Here is a 10,349-nt window from a genome sequence, read left to right as displayed (position 1 = left end):
AGGTGACAGATAATTGTCAACCCAATGTCACTCATTCATCAAACTAAAGAGCAATCCGCTCATTGTTGGCTGTGAGTTGGTGTAATGAGGGCACATTCCATAATGACAATAACAATCTCTGTATGCTGAGATATAATGAAAGGGTGAAAATAGAGGAGGAATTAGTAAATGTACCTCAAAAATGTAAACAAACAGATAAAGATGTTGTGCAAGTGGTATTACAAGCCGAAATATACGGTGCACCGATTCAAATAATAGTAGACAACTAACGTCCTGAGTTTAGAACTTTACAAGTACATAAGTCAAAACAATCACATCCCTGTATTGCCAGTAAAAAATTGTTGAGTGACATGTGCAATTGGTGCACAATCCCAAATCATAAAGCAACAGGTGCAAGTTGAATTTCTTATAGGAAATGAAGCAAAAAGAAGCTTGTTCCTCGTTGTTAAAGGATTGATGGTCGCTTGCATTCTGGGAATAAAATTTTTACGACACAGGAACGCAAAAATCGACCTCTTGTGCAGTGAATTACCCATTATGAACAAGGGTAAACGTGTGACATTTCCAGTGTTACCAACACGAGAAATGCACGAAAAATATTGCTGTGGGTTTCAGGTTAGATTTGAGGGGCTACGGGTTATGAATCTGTACTCAGACTTATGTGGAAGAAAAGAATATTATAATGAATCTGTTACTGAAGACAGTGAAGAGAAAAGAAATCTGATAAACATGAAGGTCATGGAATCAGAATATTTGTCAGTGGCACAACAGAATGAATTAACTCAGCTGCTTGTAAGCCATGAGAATGTGTTCTCAGAGAAATCAGTTGCAATAAAAGGGTACACTTATAACATTGAGGCAGTGCCTCATGATGCATTTTGCCATTCCAACTACACCATCCCATGGTCCAGAAAGGAGACAGTGACTAAAGAGATAAGAAATATGTTCAAATGGTAGATAATCGAACCACCTTTATCCCTTTATAGTAGTCCGCTAGTTGCAGCAGCAAAGGGTAGCATGTGTCTTGTACTCGACGTGCAGGATATCAGTAAAATCATTGTACCGGTGAGGACACGACCCAAGAACCTGGTGGAACAAATCCAGAGGTTTTTCAGGGTAAAATATTTAACATCTATAGATTTTAGGTCATCCTACTGGCAGAACCCTCTTAATGAGTTATCGAGAAAATATACTGCATTTGTATTTTCTGGGAGAAGCTATCAGATTAAAGTTTTGCCATTTGGGTTAAATGTCAATGAAGGTGTTTTCATTACAGTACTTGACACAGTGTTGAGACCAGATTTACTGGACCATGTAACATTATATGTAGACGAACTGTTAATAGCTTCTCCACATTAGGAAAGCCACATTGATATGCTAACATGCATACTCAAACGATTTTCGGAAGTAGGCGTTATTGTAAACCTGGCGAAGTCCAAGTTTGGCAGAGGGACAATTAAATTTCTTGGGCACATAATGTCACTCACAGGTGTTGTACCTGATACAAAGAAAATGAAGGTGATTGAGAACTTTCCTCATCCAAGAACTAAGAAACAACTGAAGGCATTTTTACGCCTAGTGTCCTTATTTCGACTGTTTATACCCAACCAGCTATTGAGTGACAAAGCACTTTTAAACTTGCTGAGGAAAAATGTACCATAGATATGGAATGACTAGTGTCAGTGGGCGTTTGAGCAAATACAACAAGCCCTTTTGAATGCTAACTTATTATCGCATCCTGATATGTCAAAAGGAGTTTTGTCTTACCACAAACTCTTCTGCTGTTGGGGTAGGAGCTTGTTTGTTCCAAATTGAGGAGAAGGAAGGAATAAAGGAAATACAAATAATTGGTTTTGGAAGTCAAGTGTTATTGAGTTGTGAACGTTCCTACACTGCTACTGAACTCGAAGCACTGCCAGTTATGGGGACCATGAAAAAGTTCCAATATTATGTGTATGGGAAGAATGTGAAAATCTTTTGCGATCATCAGGCCCTGAGTTTCTTGTTGATGTGTAACCTGGCGCATGATAGATTGACTAGATGGGTACTTGCACTCCAGGAATATCAATTCCAAATAATGTATATTAACGATAGTGACAATGTAATCCCCAACGATCTATCATGTTTGCCACAGGTTCTGCCAGAATTGACAGTAATACTGGAACAGGCGTCAGCATATAGAATCATGATCATGAAAGATCATATTTACAGAAAAAAAGTTCCTGCAGATATGCAGGCAAATACCTACATTACAGGTTGCAGATCCTGTGTTAGGAAGAATCAAACAAGAACTCCAGGCTTCTGAAGGAAATGAAGTAGGAAGCAATTAAAAATAAGATATTATTTTACAGAGAGGATACAAACAGGGATACATGGTTTATCTGTGTACCCAAAAAAATGTATTACTGATTTGATACGGCACTGGCACCTTTTGTGGGAACACATAGGTATTGAGAAGTGTAGAGCCCTTCTTGCAAGACATTCTCATTTTAATAATATGAAAAGAGTAATTCAGAACCTAGTGAGGACATGTGTAGTTTGTCAAAAGGTGAAGCATATCAATCTGCCCACTGCAAGCGAACTTCATCCTATTGTACCCAGCAAACCGTTATGACTGGTTTCAGTGGATATGCAAGGACCACTACCCACCGAGAAAGGAGGTATAAAATATATCTTTGCAATGTATGATGCTTTTTCCAAATTCTTAAAGTTATACCCAGTGAAAACTTCAACTGCTCCCCCCCCCCATTCAAAAGTTGTCAACCGACTGCATTATTAAATTTGGTAAACCACATATCATTGTATCAGGCAATGACACATACTTTACTGGTATGAAATGGACAATTTTTCTGCAAGGACACAGTGTTAAACACATTTTTGTACTCGCTTTCATCCAAAAAACAGCCTGGTTGAAAGCACGTTTAAGGAACTGAACCAGTTCATGCGAACCTATATCCCTAATCGCCGTACCAAGTGGGTAGAGGATGTTTGGGCTTTTGAGGAGCTGCGTAATAAGTTACCAGACTCCACCAGTGGGTATGCTCCAACAGAAGTCATGTTCAGCAGAAATGAGACCGATGGCTGGCTATCAACATGGCCAACTTTACCTCGGCAAGCTACACCACATGACCAAATAATAACTGAGACTTTCAGGAAGCTAACGAGATCTGGAGAAAAGAGGAAGGCGAAACATGACAAGAAAATTAAAAAAGTAATGTTATATCAACCTGGTAGCTTGGTGTTACTGAAGATACACCCCAAGTCTTCTATGTTAGCTAACAGAAATAAGAAATGGCAATCAGTGTATGCCAGACATTATAAAACAATTGACATACCTCACAGGTATAATTATTTGTTGGGTGATGTCCAATAAGAGGGAGTAAAAGGACTATATCCATACAAAGATTTGAAATATTTGCTCAATAGAGCAGTGTTCAAATTTGTAAATAGTAGATTAAATTTGTAGCATATTTTTCATATGTAAATATCATTTATTTCAATGTAGTATGTAAGAAAAGTTATGGACAAAGAGTTGTTTCATATGATTCATTTCTGTAGAGGTTAAAATACCATTACCATGAAAATAATTTCAATTTTGAAGGAACAGAAAACGTAGGTTAAAGAATGTTTTAAAATTTTATTCAAGAATATGCAACAACATACAAAGCTGAATGAATTTCTATTAGTGTGTATAATATTTTTTAATTGTAATACTAAAGAGGCTTGTAGAAGCATATGTTGTATATTGTATTCTCAGTATTTATGTGTTCCAAACTTGAGACACCAGTTGATCCTAATTTGCTATAGAACATAAGTGTAAGGTGTGTATAACACCAAAGGTACTTCATGTGTTGTGGGCAAAGAATGACTTATAATTAGTAAATGCCAGTAATGCTACACACTGCTGAGGTGTAATTTTACCTGTGAATGCAGAGATATTTTCACGAGTTTATCGAGTTATTTCAGTTCATAATGAACTGACAGCCTAGGAACTTGTATTATTATTATTATGCAAAATGTTAATTTCAATATTTGAATGCAAAGATTACTAATTATGCACAATATAATCTATGTAAGTTTGATGTGGAGAAGAACAGCATTCAGTTGTTATTCTACTATCTATTTTTTATCTATTATATGATGTTGTAGACGTTGGACATGTTTGTTAATTGCTGACGAATGTAAGCTCATTTGTGATGTTTATTCAATAATATAGTAGTTTAAAGTTATTTTTCACCTTTATTTGTAGAAGGTGAGCCCTGTGTCATGTCCATTTCATTTTAAAATCAGTATTCTGAGGAATTTTTAGCTCAACAGTTGCAGCCGCCGCTGCAGCAACAGTCGCCATTATGTGGCATTTTTAATTCACGAATTTAGCGGAAGCAAAGAGATTGCCCGCTCAAAACATAGCAAATATTTTTTCCTCATGCAGCGGAAGAAACATAGTTTTTAAGATTTTTATTTTTAGGTGCTTACCGAGATCCAGAGCCACGACTCAGACTTCAATTATTTGTTAATGGCGGTAAGAACAATTCCCTCATATGTGGGGGCACTTGGAAATTATAACAAAGATCTAATGTTTCTTAAAAAGATTAGCTGAGGCAAATACAAAAATGTTATTTCAGTTTTCAAATTAAATGTAAGGTGTTTCTAGACTGGCTCATATTAAAGTAACTCTTAACATGAACAAAAATTTTGGTCATCTTAATCTTCATTAATCAGCCAGTTATTAAAAGCATAAACTTAAAACATATAAACATTTCAATTCAATTCAAAATCAAATCCAAAGCACTATCATTAAAATGTTTCGCAGCCACACATTTTATTTTACCACGAGAGTCTGCATAAATAGTTGATAGATACGTGGCATTTTCGGTCGTATTTATGTTGTTATTGTAGTTAGGGCTGTTATTCTGGTAGGTAATTGCTTAGGTATTTGAGTTGTGGATATGTTTATATTTTGCACTTACAACCATCACTGGTACCTGCTGTGGGACTCATGACAATTTGTGGGTAAATACCAATGGTTTGTTCACTGTCGTATATTTCGAGAACGATAATATTTTCTTCTAAAAGATTGCAGATCCTATTTTCCACTGCTTGTAGGTTAATGTTTACCTTTTTCACTATTTCATTTTCTTTTTTTCTGAATAACCTTTTCTACTGCATCTGTGTATAACCTACAATCTGTTACTATCTGCTCTGCAACAGTATTACCGTTATCTAACATACCTGCTTCACCTGGACTAATGATATCACTCAGATTCTCATTGATCTTCTCTCTCTTATCCTCTCTCTTATTCATACACACATGTAATACATAACACTAATAACATTTTAAGCAATACATCTTAGCCATCCTTCCACATACGAGAGAGAGCAAAAACAAAATCATTTACACAGAAAAATGAATGATAGCTTTTATTTGTCTGCACCTTACCAACGCATATGGCCATGGTTCAAATGGCTCTGAGCACTATGCGACTTAACTGGAACTTAGAACTAATTAAACCTAACTAACCTAAGGACATCACACACATCCATGCCCGGGGCAGGATTCGAACTTGCGACTGTAGCGGTCGCTCGGCTCCAGACTGTAGCGCCTAGAACCGCACGGCCACTCCGGCCGGCACCAATGCATACATAATGTCTTTGCCGACATGGTCGATCGCTGTTACATGACCACGTAAACAAGAAGAGATTAGCACTCAGCCAACTGGCTGTTTTACTCGTGTGTTCTATCTACTATAAATTGCAACATGTTTGCTTTGTCATATTCAGGACTCTCAACACAGCTCAGTTTGCAATGGATTTTGATGGACGTAGAGGAAGTGATGGACTGCACAGATATGCACCACAAGCATATGAGACAATTTTCTATCAGCTACATTCGAATTCTGGTGTCAACATTGTGATGGTTCAAGAACATTAATACTAGTTCACTTCAACACTTTGGGAAATACCTCCAAGATGATCTATGGGCATATTACAATTTAATCGTGAAACACTTGTCTTGATATCCAAACAGTTTTATCTATCATATCGATACACATTTCAGCAGAACTGTATCATTAGATTTGTGCTGAAATTTGAAGAGTATACTTCTTTTCTATTCCCAAATCCCAGGAATTTTAGAGTACTACAGGTTGGCCAACATATTTATGCCTTTATTAGTAATTTTTCTGATACATTTAATCTAAATAATATGATAGTCTTTAGTAAACATCTATCACATGGCAATTTCGTCAAAGCCATTACTTTCTCTGATGCAACCCATTGTTGAAAGTATTTTGTGTGTACAATGTTTAATGTTCTATATTAGTTGAGCACTGATGATGTGGAGTGGTAAGTGACAAGACACTCTGTATCACTTTTAACAGGCATATTCTCTGCTGTGACTGGGTTGTTGCAATGGACTCCTTTTAATTTCTTGTCTTATATCCTACGTTTTATGCCAAAATTTGATAATTGGGTTCACCCAAAAGAAGTCATGAGATGAAAAATTAGTTTGCCACTCAATACCAGTGTTTTATTGTTTGAAGCTACTTTAGCGCTTACATCATGCCATAGGCACCCATACATCGCTATTCCGTTTGTCCACTGCTACAGTTTGCTCATAACAACTTTCGTTTCATCAACAGACAGAATTTATGTGTACATTAGCGGTCTTAGTTGACTTACACACATGATTTTTTTAACTTTTGTTTTAGTATAGTTCTTGAAAAACTTGTAAATTTTTTATAAACTGCTTCTGGGTTAGGGAAACGATAATTTTACAGGGAGCAATAAACAGAATTACTCAGCTTCAAGAGTACAATCATATCTCAATAAATGTCCTTGAATGTGATGTGTTAGGTCTTGATGAACATGCTGCTCTCTTAACTGGTGCTTGATTCCGAATTCTATGTGGTAGCATTATGATAGAATAATGGCCTAGAATTTAGAACCGTTTACCCTACACAAAAAGTTGATCTCTGACTGGAAGAAATCATGTATGGAGTTCCCCAAGGCTCAGTCTTATGTCCACTTGTGTTCCTCAGATATGTAAAAGATCCTCCATCTAATACATAAGAAGCAGAATTAGTTATTTTTGTAGATCCCACTAGTATTGTAATCAATCCAAACTTACACAAATAAACAGAAAAAGTGGAAAATTGTTGATAGGGAAGATTAAATTAGAAGGTATGCAAAAACAACTTGTAGCTCTGTAGCTAAAAACCATAACAAACGGAAAATCGTTCTTTATCGAACAGTGGGTGTTAAATGACTGACGATGAAAAATTAAATTCATCTGAGAACACTTAATTCTATAATAAATGTATTTGACAAAACCTGGTATATTCATTAGTCTATTGAAACTCGTCCTTATAGTCAAATCTTCCACGTCAAATAGTGTCACAATACTGCCACGAAGTCAAATGTAGAAAATGTGTATTAGATTAGATTAGATTAGATTTACTTTCATTCCAATTGATCCGTAGTGAGGAGGTCCTCCAGGATGTGGAACATGTCAGAAAAACAATAATACATGACAAATATTTAAACTAAAACAAATAAGCTAATGTACCATTCCACAGGTCCCAAGTGGAATGATCGTCATTTTTTAATGAACACTAAGAGTCATTTTACAAATACTATTGCACTGAATTTAAAATAAAAAAGTTTTATATTTATTTATAAGGTAAGAAACATGTAATACAACTACTGTAATACTTATTTACAATGAACACATTACTGCACTGAAATGGTGCAGAAGTTAGATTATACTTACACACACACACACACACACACACACACACACACAAATTTTCAGTGAACACATTACTGCACTGAAATTGTGCAGAAGTTATGTTGTACTTATATACAAATCAGTTGGTTTTCCTCAGAAATTCATCAATGGAGTAGAAGGAGTTGGCCACCAATAAATCCTTTAGGCTTCTCTTAAACTGAATTTCATTGGTTGTTAAGCTTTTTATGGCTGCTGGCAAGTTATTGAAAATGTGTGTTCCTGAATAATGCACACCTTTTTGTACAAGACTAAGTGACTTTAAATCCTTGTGAAGATTATTCTTATTTCTAGTATTGATTCCATGAATTGAGCTGTTGGTTTGAAAAAGTGATATATTTTTAATGACAAATTTCATTAAGGAATAAATATATTGGGAAGCTGTAGTTAGTATCCCTAGTTCCCTAAACAGGCTTCTGCAGGATGTTCTTGAGTTCACACCACATATAATTCTTACTGCACGTTTTTGTGCCCGGAAAACTTTAGCTTGGCTTGATGAATTACCCCAAAAAATAATCCCATATGACATTATGGAATGAAAGTAAGCATAGTATGCCAGCTTTTTCATTTTTATATCCCCTACGTCTGACAAAATTCGCATTGCAAACAGAGATTTGTTAAGACGCTTCAGCAGTTCTGTGGTGTGCTCCTCCCAATTGAATTTATTATCAAAATTACGAATCTCTGTGTTACTTAGTAATTTTTGTGTAACAGGTATTTCTTATATACTTATCGAATAAGGCAACAAACAATTTAAATTCTCATCTTCATTTTCTTTGTCTTCTTGTTACCTTGTAAGATATTCCACTCACAATGTGATATTTAAATTCTTTGCAAAAAGAATCTGTCATTTGGCAGCCATGTTATATTTGTGTTAAATGGTGGCTCTAATGTAAATATGGATTAATGTTTTGTCCATATTAATATTGGAGCCAATATTAATGTGGTAGAATGAAAGTTCATAAACAAATATAAAATATTCTGTCCCACCCGTAATAAACCTAGAATCGTCTGCCACCCTTTTCTCTCCTTGGAACATAAAGTAGCGTACCACGTAGGAAAAACTGTTTTGAAGATATAGAATTGTTCCTCGCCACTTCTTGAGACTCTCCCTTCAGAGTTATGGCGGACTTTCTCGACTCCGAAGCGGAAGAAAGTGAGGTAAAAGAAACATTTATTTTTTTTTTCAATTGTGTGTGTATGTACGGTATACAGTTATTCACATGTCGTTCACGTGGAGAATGAATGACAATACTCCCATTTATCAGAGTGAGGAAGCGTTATTCAGTTTTATTCCCTTTGGACCGAATTATTGAGATATTTAGGTTTAAATTCCATGCACTAATACAGGAATATTTTTTGTGTTGAATTTTATCAGTGGTCGTATGAGTACCCTAAATTGAGAAGAAATCATGCTGACATCACCAAATTTATTTTTTATCTTCTATGAGAGCTACAGCTAATTATGTGTATAGCGATGTAAACATATCAGGGTTGGTAGTATTTGATAAACTTGCAAATACTTTTCATTTGGATTTAGGTTCCATAGAATTTGTGCAAAAGTTTGCACAGTAAGTAACATATTAAGTACGCATGTGGTAGGTTTTGCAATTAACACAGATATTTATTTTTACATTTTTATTTGTACCTCTAATAAATTAAAAATAGTTGGTCATCTGCATGCAACCATTAATTTTGGAAGGTTTCCGTTTCCTCCCTATGCCCAGGTTGCTGGGATTGGGCGAATAAAATTAAGTGCAGCATCAGTTCTCCCTGTCCGTGTGGAAATAGAATGAAAAATGGCAAAGGGCAGCATGTTTTGTTACCCAACGTTAATTGGTAATAGAGTTCAAATCATTGCATAGCTATCTTAATTTTGGCTTGCCATTGTAGTTATTTGTTATTTGAAATTTCCATGGACAACTGGTAACAATAATGGTTTGAGTGCCCAATTACAGAATAGAAATTAGCCATTACCTAACAGATACAGTTTTTCTGTTGCTATTTTGCTTATACTATTTTCACCATTTATGTCAGTGACTTAGATGATAACATTTGTCATATCAACTAAGAGATTACTGTAGACACACAAGCAAGTCTAAGCTTTTAATTCACTGTGACATATGTAGACCAAGATGCATTGGTGTGCAATGTAAAATGTGCATATGTTGTTATTGTCTGCATGGTTCAATACATTTTATTTAACTGTGTTCCTTAGAATATTTAATGAGGTTATTGTTGAGTTTATGAGCAGCATTTTGGTATGTCTCCAGCTGAAAATTTTGGGATGTGATCCTCACTTAGTTGCAATAGGCCTATGTCATTTAAGCAAATCCAAGTTGTAATCCTTTAGAAGCAAAGTGTAGATAGTATTCTGGCTAAGCATTTGAATGACACTATCATCTTCTAGCATGCTATCCATCAACTAAATTCTGTGGGAAACAAATATCTAACCATCTGGTAGTAGGCAGTGGTTTGTACACAACTGAAGAAGCTGCCAAACATAATTAATAATATGCTTTCTGTTCCTGTAAAAATGTGTTGTGATTCATACAGTCAAAAG

The 10,349-nt window shown here is 35.5% G+C and overlaps 1 protein-coding gene across 2 annotated transcripts in view; it reads left to right on the top strand.

Moving 5' to 3' along the window:
• Window positions 1–8,639: 8,639 nt before the first annotated feature.
• Window positions 8,640–10,349, top strand: part of LOC124615351 (transcription elongation factor SPT6) — a 163,723-nt gene continuing 162,013 nt past the window's right edge. For both annotated transcript variants that reach the window (XM_047143174.1, XM_047143166.1), the window contains exon 1: window positions 8,640–8,947. In XM_047143174.1, the coding sequence (XP_046999130.1) occupies window positions 8,909–8,947 (39 nt within the window). In that variant the 5' untranslated portion in view covers window positions 8,640–8,908. The remainder of the gene's footprint in view (window positions 8,948–10,349) is intronic.

This window comes from Schistocerca americana, chromosome 1, assembly GCF_021461395.2.
Source record: "Schistocerca americana isolate TAMUIC-IGC-003095 chromosome 1, iqSchAmer2.1, whole genome shotgun sequence".
NCBI lineage: Eukaryota > Metazoa > Arthropoda > Insecta > Orthoptera > Acrididae > Schistocerca > Schistocerca americana.
This window is presented reverse-complemented; position numbering and strand designations above follow the sequence as displayed.